This window comes from Pleurotus ostreatus, assembly GCF_014466165.1.
Source record: "Pleurotus ostreatus strain PC9 chromosome Unknown scaffold_7, whole genome shotgun sequence".
Lineage (NCBI taxonomy): Eukaryota > Fungi > Basidiomycota > Agaricomycetes > Agaricales > Pleurotaceae > Pleurotus > Pleurotus ostreatus.
In genome coordinates, this window is record NW_023503162.1 from 2,910,094 (window position 1) to 2,927,884 (window position 17,791).

Genomic DNA, 17,791 nt, shown 5'->3' on the forward strand with positions numbered 1-17,791 from the left:
TGGACAAAGTTGTTCAGAATGTAAAGAAACATAAATCCGATGTGGGGGGCAATTTGTAGCAACAGGTATTGCTGTATAAATTGAGCAAAAATGCGAAGTACAGCCAGAAGGTGACTCCTAGCCCCCCTAGATCATGTGCTTACAGAAAAACCTCTGAAGTATTCTGTAAGCACATGACCCAGGGGCTAGGAATCTGAGTCCCAAATGTGAAAAAATGCGAAATGAACCTCCTATTCTCTCTACCTGCATACCATTTTTGCATACTCTTCACTTCTCCATTTCAACAACCTTTCACCAAAGCAATGGCATCTTCTCAAGGGTAGTTAACTTTTCTTAGTACTCTTTTAGTGTCAGAATTACAGCTTCTCCCATGCTTTCTGTAGAAACCTTTTCTGCTCAAGCTGCAAGAAGACTTGGAAGAACAGGAAGAGCTACAAGGAGCATGTCAAGCACATTCACCATGAGAGATATACCCTCTCTTTTGGTCAGTCTCATGATTCCCTCATGGACTTGTAGTTATATCAATTGTAATTAGATACCAGAGAGTACTTGGTGATTAGGGATGGCATTCAGCATTTGCTTTGCTGTCCCTTATGTGAAGTTCAACATGAAAATGTCAAGAACTTCAACCATCACTCCAAAAGTGTTCATAAGGTGGTCAAGTTCTCTTTCAAGACTGTGGAAGGAGATGAGGGAGTTGAATTGGAGTCTGAGTTTATGGATGTGGATTTGCCACTCCCAGTTTGTATTCAATCTCATTCAATTTGCTGTTAACTAACTTGGTGCTTGTTAAGGATCAGCCTGTCTCTTCGCCTACTCCAAAGGCGACACCTCTCCCGTCTTCCGTCTCCTGGTCCTCACTCGTCGCCTGCTCCTTTGGTTGCCCAACCAGCTACCCCACCTGGTCTTGGATCACTACGCTCATCCTCACCAGATCTGGACATCACACCACGTCCACTTCCAAGTCTGCCTACGCAGCACGTTACGGCTACTGAACCTGCCATCAGCGACTTGACAACTACCGCTACGTTAGAGAAATATGGTCTTCGAGTTCACCGCCACTACTCTACGGTTCACTGCATGGGTTGTCTTGTTGCCTGGATTCCCTCTAAAGTAGTAGGCCATCTTCGCTCACATGGCTTTACTGTCTCTCGTCAGGATGAAGAGCAACTGCTCCATGTTCTGGCCATGCTTCACGTCATCGACAAGGAAGTCCCACTCCGTCCAAAGACGTTTAGGGCCACCTGTTGAAGGTCTGGCAGTCTCTGATGGCTACTGCTGCAGTACTTGCGACTACGCCTGCCTGAAGGAGTCAATGATTGAACGTCATATTGGTAAACATAAAGAAGTACCTTCACAGTATGGATCAAACTACACAAAAGGCTGTGTTCAAACTTTCTTCTCGCCTACTCAACGACATTACTTTGAAGTTACGTCACCACCATCACCGCCTTCAGTTGATTCGTCTCTGCTCGACATCTACACCACCAAACTACTGCCAGATCTCACTATCACTACCCACATTCTACAGCCTATTCATCCGCATGAACTACCACTCATGGTTCAGATGACTGGCTGGCATACACATCTAGCAGATTATCTGAAGGATCGACGTCTTGTGGGGGATCTTTTGGACTTGGTTAAGGTGCCTACGCATGGGTCTGGGAGTCGCCTGGCTAAGCTTGGTGATGTGGCAAATGAGTACCTTCAAATCGCTGGGCGCAGAATCAGCAAGTCACCCTTTGAAGTTCGCAAGATGTTGAAACGGTATCCAATGTATGTTTTATTTATATTGTCTTGGTCATTTCTAATCTTTAATTGAAGGGAAAGCGTCCACTTCAAGCCACTTGAAGACTCCTCCACCATTCGCAACTACTCTACGGTTCTTGCTAAGCTGGCCAACGCAATTATCAAGTCCATAGATGGTACACGCAACAAGTCTGGCTACCAGTTCCCGCTATCTGAAGACGACATCAGACATGCCCAAGCCCTCCTTGCATCACTGAAAGATGGTGTCCATATGAAGAGCCAGGTCGTGGCCATGCATACACTGGTACAGCCAATGCTGAGTCGCTTCGCTAACGTTACGGAGTCAGAAGATGGCAGCAGCAAATGGAGTAGATTCATTGAATGCTTCATAGCGCTGCTTTCAATTCAAGATGACGGATCTTTCAAACCGCCTCAGTACATGACGCAACCACTGGCTATCCTCAAGTACCTTTGCCGGGTTACATGCTTCATGCACGCCCTTGGCCATCTTGATGGTTCTGAAAAGGCATTTGAGGAGTAAGTTCCTTGTCATATCCTGTGAAATTCTGCTTCTAAATCCTTGATTAGACTGGTAGAAGACCAAGTCAAGCTTCATCTTGCACCCAATGTTCGCTCTGCCTTCAATACAATTTCGAACTACCAGTCGTACATCTCTTCTCTTGTCCACAACACCACTGCGGCTCCTACGACTATGGTCAGTGCTGATGGTCAACTCATCACCTACCACAAGAGTGTTCTGGATGTTCCACGGTTACGGCTTGCAGTTGAAGGACTCGCTGCGCATATCAAGGCTCAAATTACCTCTCTGTTCAACACTGAAGTATTTGAGTACTCGATTCCAGACAACATCAGTGACGACTGGACAACTACAGCTAGAGGCTCTTCCTGGCTAGACGACATCGATTCCATGGTCGCAAAGCCCAATCAGTTAATGGCTGCGCTGCTCAACACGCCTGGTCGTTTCCTATTACGCAAAGACAGTGCTGGTGGTGCTGTTTGGAATCAAGCTGCTGTCTTGGAGGTACTTGGGATCATGCGCGAGATCAACCACTCTCTGGCGCTATACAGCTTCATTACGGCTGGCCCTGATCCACGTGGTGCAGAGTTTGTGGAGCACAAGATTCGCAACTCAAATCGACCTCGTACTGTCTTCCGTTCGCTCAAAGACCTCTGGCTCGTCACCCGTCGCACCAAAGCAGAACATCTACAAGGCGCAGAGTCCTTCATAGCCATGAAGTGCCATCCAGAACTCACCCACTTGCTGGAGATCTACTTGCTTGGTATACGTCCTTTGGAACAGATTCTGGCTCGTGTCGCTTGGGATGAAGAGACTGCACTGCTGTATGCTGAGTACCTGTGGCTCGACATGGGAAAGGTGATAACTGCAGATACGTTTAGCGAACTGCTAGCCACGTTCATGCAGCAGAAGGCTGGTGTTAGGGACTGCGGCTTGCGCAACTTCCGTCAACTTACGGTTGAGATGGGGCGCGTCTACTTGGGCTCAGAGTTCCAGCTGGCCATGGAAGGTGAAGACGCTTTTGCTGAACTTCGTGGCCACACTACAAGAGTGGAACGTGCACACTACGCACCAGAGGCTGGCCATCTTCCGTCCCTCACCAGCGACATGGTTCTACGCTTTGGTTTCGCCTCTGACGCTTGGGCAAGAATGATGGGCTGCTTTCCAGAGTATCCACCCATGGTCCCGCTAATAGTCAAGAAGCGCAACCAGTTATTTCCCACCACAACTACCTTCACAACTTCTGGTGTTACTGCTGCTACGCCTACACTCGATACAGCTGCCTTGCTTGCAGGCATACGTGCTGAGATTGCCAATACGGTTACGGGTGCTGTTTCATCTGCCATGGCTCGGGTTATGGATGCTGTAGAGTCCAAGGTGCAGAAATCGGTGGCAGAGGGTGTTCAGAAAGCACTGTTCATTGCTCAGTCAGAAGGCATTCGCTATGCAGATTCAGCGCCACAGTTCCCCTTGCATGAGTCTACTTCGACATCCATACATCCGGTTACGCCACTCCAGGAGATTGCTCAAGGGGATTACACCGAGATTGAGGACTTGTATGGAGATGATCCACCAGAACTTTCTGCACCAGCAGCCTCGCTTCCTCCTGTTCCTTCTTCTTCTTCTGCTGCGCCTCTACCACCGACTGGGCCCTCAGTGAATGAGCCAGGATATGCACTCGACTTGCTTCGGAAGTTCTTCAAGAATCCAACTGCTGAATTCAAGTCGCCAGGTCAACGGAATATTGTCAAACACGCTTTAGCTTTGGAGAACAACTTCGTGGGCATTCTTCCAACTGGTGGAGGCAAAAGCTTGTCATATTTGCTACCGGTTTTCAAAGAGCAGCATCTTGGCTACAAGACAATCGTGGTCGTTCCCAACAAGGCTTTACTTCAAGACCAGTTGGTCAAGGCGCAAGCATTCGGTATCAATGCACTTCACTACACTAGCAAGCACCGGGACATGGGCAGGTCGCCATTGGTATTTGTGGCGCTGGAAACTGCTATTTGTGGTACATTCGCCAAGTGAGTACTTCTCAATTCGTTACCAGCTCATGCTAAATAGTATACAGTGCCTATGCAGAGAACGAAAGGTGTATCAAACGTGTTGTAATAGATGAAGCACATCAGATCTTCACCTCAAACTCATGGCGCAAGGACTTCCAGCAGCTGTGGCATCTCGCAGACTTTCCAGTTCAGAAGGTCTACCTCACCGCTACGCTTCCCATCAAAAAGGAGACAGAGTTCCTCAGCCTTGTTGGTGCTCGCCGTTCGACTGCTGTTCTTCGTTCGCCAGTTCCTCAGCCTCAAATTGAATACCACCAGTACTCCATGGACAGGAACGTAGTGCCTATGCATGAGGTCATCCGTGGCGTTATTGCTATTCTGGACAAGGACTTTGGGCCAAACGACAAGGGCATTGTCTTTACGCAATCGACTAGTGATGCAGACAAACTGGCTGGCTATACCCACAACATGATCTCGCATTCAAAACTCGAAACCAGCGTCAGAGCAGACAATGAACACAACTGGATGAATGGCACAAGTTCAGAATTCCGGTGGATTACTGCTACGACTGGCATGATACATGGTGTTGATCATCCAAATGTGGTCGCTGTTGTCTTCGTTGGTGTTCCATACAACATCCTCAACATCATTCAAGGCGCTGGTCGTGGTGGTCGTGGTGGTGGTTCTGCTAAGGCCATTCTCATCAATGACAGGGCTGTTCATATCATTGATCCTCATTCTCGACTTGATGATCGAGATTGCACAACAGAGACATTGCAGTGGGTGAGGGGTTGGGGTGGATGTCATAGGGCGGTTCCTTCGAAATTGCTAGATGGACATGTTCAAACCTGTCAGGAACTGGCCAAGATTCATTCCAACACACGTCTATGCAACTTGTGCAATCCCAACTTGCCATTCAGCAGTGCTTATCACCAGCTTATCCAGGACATCAAGCGCAGCGAATGGGAACGGATCATGGGTGTGGTACCAAAGAAGACTGTTACAAATATGCAAGCTGCTACAGTTCCCACCAGCACCACTCAACCAGCTACATCTGGAGATGATTCAGATGACGACCACTTGTTCAACAGTTTCAACGACTTTGAGTTGGCCAACTTGGATCAATCGCTATTTGAAGATACATCAGCATCAACAACCGCCACTACGTCTACTGCTTCTTCTGCTAGGGCCACCCCAGTGCCTGCAGTTGTACCTCCACCAGTCGCCCCAGCGTCTATCAGTCTTTCAGTTCCTTCTACCATATCCCGAAAGCGTCCTGCAGAAGCCTTGCCTAGTACAGCACCACTCAACAAGCGCCTACATCTCACACGCCCTTCTGAAACTCAGATACAGTCCATGTCGTCTGGACCAGCACTTCCTATTCAACTGGATCAAGCATACCATCGCCAGCTAGTTGACGCTAAAAACTACAAGTTCAATAAGCTCAACAGCTTGTGCAAGTACTTGAATGGTCACTGCAAAGCATGCTGGGCAATCAATGGCACTATGGTGAAGGCATCTCATTGGCCACCATTCATTGCATGTCACCAACATCAAAAGCTTCCTGGTCCATATGAGAATGCTATTGGGTGGCAGAATCTGAGGAGTATGATGAAGTACAAAGTGAAGTTCTCCTATTGCTTCCATTGTCATCTACCACAGGGCAAGTGCAAGACCACTGGGCAATCATGGCTACCAAGCAGTCATGGGGATTTATCCAAGGGAGACAGGTCATGTGGAGGACTCAAGGACACTGTGATACTGGCTGTATGGCATATCAGGAACACTCAGGAGCTGAGGGAAAAGGCATGCCAAGATCTGGCTCATCTGAACATGAATCCAGGAGCAGACTTGACAGCATTTGCTGAATGGTTGGTGATAGAAGAACCAGGGAACTTCAGCAATGCCATAGAGCTACTGCTATGGTTGGCCAACTACAAGGCTAAGGAGGCTCAAGGAGGAGGTAGTTAAATAGCATGTAAATGATGGATGCATCTACTATATCATTAGCTATTAAATACTTAGAAAATCCGCTCAAAATGGACTTTTTTGATTGTACAAGCTCAGGATTTGATTTTGAGAACTTGCTGGGGTGGCCAAAAGTGTCCAGAATGCGAAATTACATAGGGCACAATTGACCAAACATCACTAGCATTTATTTGGGACAGAATATAGTATAAAAAATGCGAAATTAGCAGTAAGATTGAGCTGTACTGGCTCAGGAATTGATTTTCATGGCTTGCTTGAGTGGACAAAGTTGTTCAGAATGTAAAAGAACATAAATCCGATGTGGGGCACAATTTGTAGCAGCAGATATTGCCATTTAAATTGAGCAAAAATGCGAAGTACAGCCAGAAGGTGACTCCTAGCCCCCCTAGATCATGTGCTTACAGAAAACCTCTGAAGTATTCTGTAAGCACATGACCCAGGGGAGCTAGGGGACATTCCCACAGGCAAAGAACAACAAAATTCGCTCAGAGGGCCTTTTTTTTGTGAGTACAAGGGCAGGACTTGTCCCAATTACTTAGGTATATAGAGGAAAGTTGCTCAGAATGATAAAATACATAAAATGCAAGAACTCCGAAGTAGTTAGGGCCATTTTAAAGCAGTCAAGAAGGGCAAAAATGCGAACTTAAGTAGCAAATAGTGGGCTACTGACTTAGGGATTGACTTTCATGACTTGCTTGAGTGACCAAAAGTGTTCAGAATGCGAAATTACATAGGATACAATTGACAGTATATACCTAGCATATTTTAAGGACAAGCTACAGTCTCCAAAATGCGAAATTAGCAGGAAGAATGAGCTGTACTGCCTCAGGATTTGATTTTCATGGCTTGCTTGAGTGGACAAAGTTGTTCAGAATGTAAAAGAACATAAATCCGATGTGGGGCACAATTTGTAGCAGCAGATATTGCCATTTAAATTGAGCAAAAATGCGAAGTACAGCCAGAAGGTGACTCCTAGCCCCCCTAGATCATGTGCTTACAGAAAACCTCTGAAGTATTCTGTAAGCACATGACCCAGGGGAGCTAGGGGACATTCCCACAGGCAAAGAACAACAAAATTCGCTCAGAGGGCCTTTTTTTTGTGAGTACAAGGGCAGGACCTGTCCCAATTACTTAGGTATATAGAGGAAAGTTGCTCAGAATGATAAAATACATAAAATGCAAGAACTCCGAAGTAGTTAGGGCCATTTTAAAGCAGTCAAGAAGGGCAAAAATGCGAACTTAAGTAGCAAATAGTGGGCTACTGACTTAGGGATTGACTTTCATGACTTGCTTGAGTGGCAAAAAGTGTTCAGAATGCGAAATTACATAGGATACAATTGATAGTATACCATTGGCATATTTTAGGGACAAGCTACAGTGTCCAAAATGCGAAATTAGCAACAAGATTGATTTATAATGCCTCTGGATTTGATTTTTATGACTTGCTTGAGTTGTTCAGAATGCGAAATTACATCGAACTGATTCAATACAATGTAAGATTAGAGGGTGAACCAGCAGCATCAGAAAGTACCAATGAGAAGGGAAGTCTCATCTTCCTTTAGTTTGTTCTTAACTCAAAGATGCAAAATCTATACTGACGTCCTGGCGTGGGAAAGTGTTATGGAAGAACTGTATAGCTAATTTACAGTTGAAGCGGAGTCCGAAATTATTATCTGACATCAATCCATCAATTTCTCTTCTTTCTTCTTTACCACTATCTGATCTTTGAGTGAATTGTTGTTCAACTGAATCCCTCAACAACTGCTTAGTTTTAGTTACTCCGTCTTGCTATACCAGTTTTCTACTACATAAATTGATACAGTATATACAAAAACAGATCAAATACATATAGTATATATAAAAAAAATGGCCTATCCTTATTAGCCGGTGCTGGCGGGGTCCGCCAGCATCACCTAACCCGGGACAGGTGATCAATGCATTTTCTGAAGCGCACTAACCTTCTGATCATTTGTTTGGCTGAGCATAACCTTTGATCATGTCTCCTCATTGTGGTATACAATATTCTTCTATTATTATAATTAAATATAATTAACAGAGGTTGTTTATATTGAAAGTGTTGGTTTGGATCTTAAAAAATTCAGTTCATAGATGTGAATGCAGACCTAAAGCATCATTGTTTGTTTTAAAAAACCATAAAAGTGTGGGAAATTATATGATATTACATTTTTAGAAGGTTATATCTGCTTAGGAGAATAAAAATTTAATCTAAGTTTGAAATCAAATGTATACTCAACCAATCAGGCATAGATATAATTCCACACAGCTGTACCTTTCATTTGAGCCTGAGTTCATGAGTTAGTTGGGATTATTCATTGTGCTAGCTGTACTTCCGCTATACTATTGAGTTGACTCCCTGATGAGGTTATTGGCAGCTAGCACAATGAATATTCTCAACTAACTCATGAACTAAGGCTCAAATGCAAGGTATAACTGTGTGGGATCACACTAGCATCTGATTGGCTGAATAGCACTTGTTGCTCACGAGCAAATCTCCAATAACCTCATCAGGGAGTCAACTCAATAGTATAACGGAAGTACAGCTAGCACAATGAATAATCCCAACTAACTCATGAACTAAGGCTCAAATGAAAGGTACGACTTTGTGGAATCACACTAGCATTTGATTGGCTGAATAGCACTTGTTGTTCACGAGCAAATCTCCAATAACCTCATCAGGGAGTCAACTCAATAGTATAACGGAAGTACAGCTAGCACAATGAATATTCTCAACTAACTCATGAACTCAGGCTCAAATGAAAGGTATAGCTGTGTGGAATCACACCAGCATTTGATTGGCTGAATAGCACTTGTTGTTCACGAGCAAATCTCTAATAACCTCATCAGGGAGTCAACTCAATAGTATAACGGAAGTACAGCTAGCACAATGAATAATCCCAACTAACTCATGAACTAAGGCTCAAATGAAAGGTACGACTTTGTGGAATCACACTAGCATTTGATTGGCTGAATAGCACTTGTTGTTCACGAGCAAATCTCCAATAACCTCATCAGGGAGTCAACTCAATAGTATAACGGAAGTACAGCTAGCACAATGAATATTCTCAACTAACTCATGAACTCAGGCTCAAATGAAAGGTATAACTGTGTGGAATCACACCAGCATTTGATTGGCTGAATAGCACTTGTTGTTCACGAGCAAATCTCTAATAACCTCATCAAGTACAGCTAGCACAATGAATATTCCCAACTAACTCATGAACTCTGGCTCAAATGAAAGGTACAGAAATCGTGGCCATGGGCAAAACAAAGTAAAAATAGAAAATAGTTGAAAAGAATATTTACAGGTACTTTTCGTAAAGAGAATAATCTCGAATAATTTCTGGAATGAATATCCAGTCCTTTTCAAGCTTCGGTAAGTCCATCCAAAGTCTGAGTCGGACGTGGTCCAGAGAGGTCCAATCAGGTGAAGATGTAGTTGAGCCTGGGAACGTCGTCGTGGTTGATTGTCTCTCCGTTCAGTAAGTGCTCTGCGAACTTGATCACGTACAGACCGCAGTCGTTGTCATTCTTCTGGTAAGGGAACTTGTGGAAGAACAATTCAGTCAAATTTTATTCTGATCAATGCGAAGGAAAAGATATGTACGTCTTCGTGAACATTGCAATTAGCTTTGGCCACAGCGAAGGGAGTCTTCAGGGTCCACAGTGTGGAGTTTTCCACTGGATCCTCAAACGGAAGAACATACTTATCAATCAGCATCTTGAGCCAAAGACAAAAGCGCTGTGCTCATGATTTATCCTAACCCCAAGCTGAAGGGAACGAATAAAACATACTTCAATGTATATAGAATAATGCTTTCCTTGGGCCCTCTTGGGCACCTTATTGGATCGGCTGTCCAGAATGTCGATAACGAGGTCTGCCAAATTGCAATGTACAAGGATCCAGTGATCCCCTGTGCATACAGGCAAAATAATCTTTCGAATATGCCTGAGGACGTTGCGGTTGAAGACCTTCATATGAACTGGTGTCAGCTTCAGCGACGCTTGGATAAGAGACCGTTCGACCTACTGTTTCCAAAGCGCACAAACTTTTGACTGTCTCCTGATCAAGCTTCCCAGAGTTCTCGTCGTCGTCGTCGCTGTCGTCCAAGCTGTCAACATCCACAGTTGTTCTTGCGAGTCGAGCCATGCAAGGCATAAGCCCCGACGAGCAGATGAGGATGTCCTTGCTTGCTCTGTGCACAACGGCATCCTCGCAACGAAAATTGCCTGCCCAGTTTTCAATTCACGCACTGTCACTAATGATCGGAGAGATTTACCCAAAGCGTAGTCGATCATGTCATCTGACAGCCAACTGCCTGACTTCAAACGTTTCACTTGGGTGGCATTCATGAACCCATGACTGTAATTGTTGTTCGTCATATCGATGATCTCGAAAATAAAAGAATACGTTAACCCATGTGTAGTTCGGGCTTGAGAGCGAGAGAAAAGAAAATACCAGGTTAAGAATTGCCGTCAAGGTCGGCGACGGTTGCGAAAGCCAATCCCGCACTCCAGACAAAAGTCCCGTCAGGCCGACTAAAATTTGGCGTCTTCCAACGTGCCAATGGATAGAACAACCTGCTTCAAATATTTCTTGGGAATGTAGATAACCATGGCTGTGAACTGCTTGTAAAGGTGAGCGCTCGAGGAATGCGCTCTGATCCACGACTCGTCCAATGTGTTCCAAATGACTCAGAAACTCAAGACGTTTTTTTACCCCAGTCGGCTGCCTCAGCAAATTTGACGCTGCCTTCAGCCGTGAGTCGAGTAGATTGGTGACATCTTCGGAGATTCTCCAATTCTCTACTGCTTCTAGAAGAATGTCTGCCTGTGCAGCCAGTGACTGGAGTAAAGCCTTACGGTCGCCGCCTAAAGATGTATCGGAAGACGTAGGGGAAGGGGACCGTGTGGAGGACGGATTTCTCAGGCTGGGAAGGGGCGTAGTCGAAGGTGATCCTGGCTGAGAAGCAGGAGGACTGTCATGCTCAAGAACGGGCGTTGCCTGATCCTCCGAAGGCGCGTCGAGAGGTTTTGTCGAAGGGTCGACTCCGTCTGAAGGACTCGGCTCCAATGATGGTTTCAGTGTGGGCGTCGGTGCATGTGATTGAAGGTCCTGCTCAAGAACGGGCGTTGCCTGATCCTCCGAAGGCCCGTCGAGAGGTTTCGTCGAAGGGTCGACTCCGTCTGAAGGACTCGGCTCCAATGATGGTTTCAGTGTGGGCGTCGGTGCATGTGATTGAAGGTCCTGCTCAAGAACGGGCGTTGCCTGATCCTCCGAAGGCCCGTCGAGAGGTTTCGTCGAAGGGTCGACTCCGTCTGAAGGACCCGGCTCCAACGTTGGTTTCGGTGTGGGCGTCGGTGCGCGTGATTGAAGGTCCGCTGTAGCTGTAGCAGTAGGCGATGGGGACAAAGTTAAATCCGAGGCCGTAGGAACGTCTGTTTGCGAGGAGACGTCCGTAGGTTGAGGCACTTTTGACCTGCTGGATGTGAGGGTCAAGTTAGGCAAAATGCCTGAGACAGGGAGCGTTCTTACTTGAGTTTTGACTTAGAACGTGCATACTTTTGCTTCCAAAAGTTGTCCACTTCTGCAGGGCTTGAAGACTGTAAGGGAACTGAGTTGAGTGAGACGAACAACTCACCTCTTGTTGGCTAGTCGATTCCGGAGTCGGATGGTGGACTTGGAAGGTTTTGTCCTCAGCTGCGTCCCCTTAGCGTTGAGAGCAATGGTGATTTCAGGAGCGGAGACGCTCCATGCCGCCAGACTGTGCTGCATCGTGCTCGGGATTAGTTAAATTAGTCGTTTCCGCGACGGAAAGGGAGAAGTCGGTCGATGACCTTGCCGCATAAGGGCACATCGAGGACATTACACTCAGCCACGTTAACATATGTACTACATATGTAGTACATATCTGAAAGTGCACTGCAATTGTACCACATATGCACTCAATATGTACTGAATACATATATGATCTCTGAATCATGTAGTGACAAAGTACATATGAACTACATTTGACAGTCAGATCTGAATCTGAACCATCTGGACTGAATATGTGCTGACAGCACTGAATTTGATCTGAATATTGCCTCAGTACATATGTAGAACATATGTGGCTCAGATGATTCAATTTCGGTCCATTTTCCGTTCATTTGTACATTTGAAACACATGTTTCAGCTGTACCGTTACTGATTTATAGCAAAAAGAATGATTTAGCATATTATCATTTTGGCAGTAACTTGAGTCGAACCAGCAACCTCTGCGGGCACAAGTCACATGATCAGAAACAGCGCTCTGAACCATTAGGCCATAAGTCCGTACTATTGGCCCCTACTCAGTGCGACAAGTAGTACTGCTGCGGACAAATTCAAACTCCGCCCCGCATTGCGCCGAACCCTCTGCCCTTCTGCTACCTCTCTTCCCTGCGCCCATCCACCCACCCATCCCCTTCCCCGCACCGACGACAACGTGCCAGCCACCGACAACGACCACGACAACAACCACGACGAGGCGACAACGACCAACCACGACCACGCGACAACAACCACAACCACGAGCGACGACGACGACGACAACCCCGAACACGACCACGCCCACGCCCACGACGACGACGACGTCGAAACAACGACGACAACAACAACAGCGACAAAGACGAGCGCGGAGCGACGACGACGACGAGCACAAAGGAGCGGGAGGACGAGGGGAAAGGCGGGAAGGGGCGGGAGACCACCCACGCGCGCCGCACCCCACGTAAACGCCCGCGCGCACGCACGGACACACCACACGCGCACGCGAGACCACCGAGCACGACGAGCAGGGCACCGACGGGGGCGCGCGTAATGTGCCCCCTAGGTGCGTGTTTTTTTTTCTTTTTTTTATATTATTGACTGTTCACCACCACCACCATCACCACCATCACCACCACCGCGTCGCGATGCGCACACCCACCGCACCCCACGTGCACGCGCCCACCCAAGCGCACGCGCGCCGCACCCAAGCGCACGCGCGCCGCACCCCACGCGAACGCCCGCGTGCACGCAACCACGCCCGCCCGTACCCACCACGCCCGCACGCAGGTGCCGACGCACGCCACCACGCCCGCACCCACCACACGCGCGCACCCACCACGCCCGCGCCCGCACCCACGCACCCAGGCGTCGACGCACGCCACCACGCGCGCACGCACCACGCCCCACGCGCACGCACCCACGCCCCGCGCCCAAGCGCACACCCGCGCCCAAGCGCACACCCGCGCCCGCGCGCCCACCACGCCCGCACGCGCACCCAACGCCCCATGCGTACCCAACGCCCACGCGTACCCAACGCCCACGTGCACCCCACGCCCACGCACACACCGCACGCCGCCGTCCCGCGCGCACGCGCCCAAGCTCGCGAGGACACCACGCGTGTGCACGCCACCACCACGCGCACGCCCGCATGCACCCCACACGCCCGCACGCCGCCACCACGCCCGCACGCCGTCCACACCACGCGCGTGCACGCACCCCACCCCACCCGCGCGCACACGCCCGCACGCACCCCACCACCGCACGCACGCACGCACGCACGCACCGAAGCGCACGCCCGCGCGCACCCACCCAGGCACTGGCGCACGCCCGCGCGCAAGCCGCCAGCTCGCTCAGGCCACGACGACGCGACCGCCACCATCACCACGCGTACAACGACGACGCGACCACGACGACGACGAAACGACGACGAGGACGAGGACGCGACGACGAGGACAACGAGGAGCACGGGGGAGCGGGAGCCGCGCGCGCACGCACACACCCCACGACCCACGCGCGTACGCCCGCCCGCCATCTCGCGCACGCAGGCACATGCGCCACCATGCACGCCGCCAAACGCACGCGCGCCACCACGCCTCCAAGGGCACGCACCCCACGACCCACGCGCCACCACGCCCCCAAGCGCACACACGTACGCCGCCACCACGCACGCACGTACCCCACGACCCACGCGCGTACAACGACAGCGCGACCACCACACCACGCACGGCGTACGCCCACCGGCCATCTCGCGCACGTAGGCACGCACGCCACCACGCACCCGCCGCCACCACGCGCACACCCGCCATCACGCGCACACGCCCATCGCGCGCACGCGCAATCACCACCGTGTCGTGAGGCACACACACGCACGAGCAGGGTGCGCCCTCGCATAATGTGTCCCCCAAGGTTTTTTTTTCTCAATTTTTGTTTTCATATTATCTGGCACTATGACCACCCGAGCCGGCACAGGGGAGTGTGCCGGCTCCCTTTTATTTGTTAATATGTAGTATAGAATACTTAATAAATTATATTTATGGTCAAAATGGGTGACTTTCGCAAGTACATGTCACTGCGGGCACCCAACTATTTTTCTGCCCGAAAACCCCCGTGGGAAAGAGGGTTTGTAGTTTCTGACGGGTTTTCCTGTCAGGAATGCGTAGATTTTTTCTGCTCGTAAAATTGTAGAAATAGTATGAGTTTTCCCGCAGTTTTGCTGAGTGGAAGATGTTGTAGGGTTTTCCTAACGGAAAAATGTCAAGTTTTTCGAACGGTATTTCAGTAGGAAATCCTCATAGTTTTTCGGAGGGGTTTCCGCATTTCCCCGTTATTCTGGTGGGAAATTGGTAGGTAATGCTTGATTTAATGTCAGAAAACTTTGAGGATTTCCGGCAGAAAACCTTTCGAAAGACTTGGCATTTTTCTATCAGAAAAACCACCCAAAAAATGTTACGTTTTTGTCACGGGAAAAACAAATCATTTTCCGGTGGTTTCGACAGTTCCAGAATGCAAGGGAAAACTCAGCATCTTTCTCTCAGCAAGACTATTGAAAAATGCATATTATTTCTGCCATTTTGCTGGCCAGAAAACTCTAAGTATTCCCGGCCGGAAAACCTGCCGGAAACTACAAACCCTTTTTCTCACGCAGTTTTTCGGGCGGAAAGATAGTTGGGTGCCCGCAGTGCATGTATCTATGTGATGGCTGGAATGCTTGAGAAGTCGTGTAAGTGCCAGGTCACATCCCGCGAGAAGTGCCTGCTGGCATCCCGACACTGGCATCCGTACCTTACAACAATGAGGTGCCTTTATGTCAGGACTGTGCCGACCCCTAAGCTACGTGTCCGTCTCATCCGCCTGTACCTTCCGTCATCTGTCCTCGTTAACCTTCGCTCAAGTCTTTGTCAGTTGCATCTGTCACCTTCCGGATATCTTCCGCATCATCCATCCATATTAGTTACTGAAACATATCTGCTTGGCTTCCCTTAGTTCATCCATATGCTCTACTCCACTTCTTACCTATACACACAATATATCCGTCCGGCTATCCGCCCACCAGACCTTCGCCATATGTTACTTACTGTTTCATCGTCCCTTCTCTCATAGCCTCCTGGATCTTACGATCTGTTTTGTCCCTGGCCTCCGTCGTATAAAAGCTAGCTAGTCCGCCTTGTAAACCTCAGTCTGACTATTAGTTCAATCTACAAAAGTCTTTCTACCTCTCGTCTGAATCTCTCTAAGTCCCTCCGCCTTGCCTTTGTGTGATCCGTCCCCTCCGTCACTCTTGCTCTCTGTTGGACTTATTGTCCGGCAGCCTTCTCGCTCTCGGTACGACACTAGTCGTTGGAGTTGGAAAGCAAAGCAAGAACTGTACAGTACACAAATAAATCATATGGGGGGTGTACATGCCTAAAACAGAAGTGGCTGGAGAAGCATGTGCTATGGGCGCTTCCGGCGCTTACTGGATGGTCGATTTAGCGCCGGGAGCCCAGCAGATGCCACACTAAGCTTGTCAAATAAAGGGCAGAAATGCGATGCACGTCGAAGTATAAGTGAAACATAAAGGTGTAAGTAAAAGATAAGGCAAAGGATTGTGAAATAAGTAGAAAAGAAAAAGCGTACAAGGTACTCTAGGGGGTTCTCCTTACACCCAATGTGTACCATCACTAATTTACAGCAAAATGAGACAGCGAAATGACATATTGGGTGCACAACAAGCTTGTTTTGAACATGGGATATCAGGACTGTGTCAATCCCTAAGTCACACATCAGTCCTTCCGCCTATTAATCTGTACCGTCCATCACCCGTCCTCACAATTCCACTTGCAAGTCTTTGTCTGTTGCATCTGTCATGTTCTGTATACCTTCCACATCTTTTCCAGCAGCAAAGAATCCCTTTGCCAGATGATCTACAGATGAGACCAAGTGGTAGTGCAGGCCTTGATAGTGCCGGCACATATGTAGGACACTTGCAGTACATATGCACTACATATTCAGTCCATATACAGTTCATATGCAGCACATATGTACAACATATGTAGTACAATTGTAGTACATATGTCAGCTACTTCATTTAGACCCCAAATTGGTCTGAAATAGAACTAAATATGTTCTGAATATGTTCTTCTGTACCGCAATTGTACTGAAGTTCACCTCGTCATCACGTCTTACTTAGCTAATTAGCTAGTGTCCGTACCCCGTGTAGAAATAGCTAATTAGCTTCGAAATGCCGATAGCCACACACTGGCAGTAATTGCCCGAATAACGTCTGAACGAGGAAATCGTCTAAGTCCCCGAAAACGGTAAGTGCTCGTCGTTGCGATCGGAGGTCGTCGGCACGTTCCCACACTTGCTGATTGCTTTCCACCACTGCGGCACTTGACCGCATATGTCCGCCGCCGGCTGTCAAACCTTCGCGTTCATTGTTGCCAACAGCGAGCTCGATATCTCGGTCATTTCTGACCCATTTCATTAGATACTTTCGTCATAAATCATCTTAAATAGTTCTTGTATTGTACTACATAGACAAATAATCATTAACCGTCATATAATAGCTGAAAATGCGACATAAAGAAAGCATGAGGCCCAAGATGAATTCATACAAGGTTTACAACTCTCCAATGGATAAAAATACTCCATGAGACTCATATCTAGAGTTATATTACATGATAGAGACATGCACTGTCCACTAGGAATGATTGGTATTTGTCCACTGGAGACAAGATGCCCTGAGGGAGGATAGGGCTTTATATTGTGTTCAGAGCGTTCTATGACTGCATTCAAGGTTTTCTGTTACTAATTTAAATGTGATAAGAACTTGTAGATTCCTAAATAATTGATTATAAAAGAGGAAAATATGTAAAGACCCAGGAAGCCCAAGGTAACTGACGCTTCCTTTGCCAGGAATATGCATTGGAATACCTAGTAGAGTAACCAAAAACGTTCTTTGGTATCCTAATGTCTTACCTACTCGAGGATAGAGCCGCTGAGGACAATTTTAAGACAAGAACTGTGAATTAATGCAGACAGGAGTGATAGGGGTTTGTCCCTCCACAGCAGATGCTACAGTTGGTTAATAGCTACCATCTTCAAAATAAAGTAGTAATATTGTAATGCAAAGGACATCGCTGTTTTACAGAGTTGTGGTCTCCAGGCTGCAGGAGCTATAAGAATTGCACACATGAGGAGGGGAAATCACTACTCATATAA

At 47.8% G+C, this 17,791-nt stretch overlaps 2 protein-coding genes across 2 annotated transcripts; one reads left to right on the top strand and one right to left on the bottom strand.

Annotated features, from left to right (window-relative positions):
- Positions 1–1,558: 1,558 nt before the first annotated feature.
- SGS1_1 (ATP-dependent DNA helicase sgs1) lies at positions 1,559–6,264 on the top strand (the record flags this gene model as incomplete). The annotated part of the gene is made up of 4 exons (XM_036779738.1): positions 1,559–1,776; positions 1,825–2,286; positions 2,338–4,311; positions 4,359–6,264. The coding sequence occupies 4 exons, from the start codon at positions 1,559–1,561 to the stop codon at positions 6,262–6,264; spliced, it is 4,560 nt and encodes a 1,519-aa protein (XP_036629127.1).
- A 3,459-nt stretch (positions 6,265–9,723) lies between these two features.
- PC9H_010245 (uncharacterized protein) lies at positions 9,724–12,076 on the bottom strand (the record flags this gene model as incomplete). The annotated part of the gene is made up of 8 exons (XM_036779739.1): positions 9,724–9,846; positions 9,908–10,042; positions 10,096–10,272; positions 10,331–10,530; positions 10,581–10,692; positions 10,760–11,780; positions 11,837–11,896; positions 11,943–12,076. 8 exons carry the CDS (start codon positions 12,074–12,076, stop codon positions 9,724–9,726), a joined length of 1,962 nt encoding a protein of 653 aa, XP_036629128.1.
- Between the last annotated feature and the right edge of the window lie 5,715 nt (positions 12,077–17,791).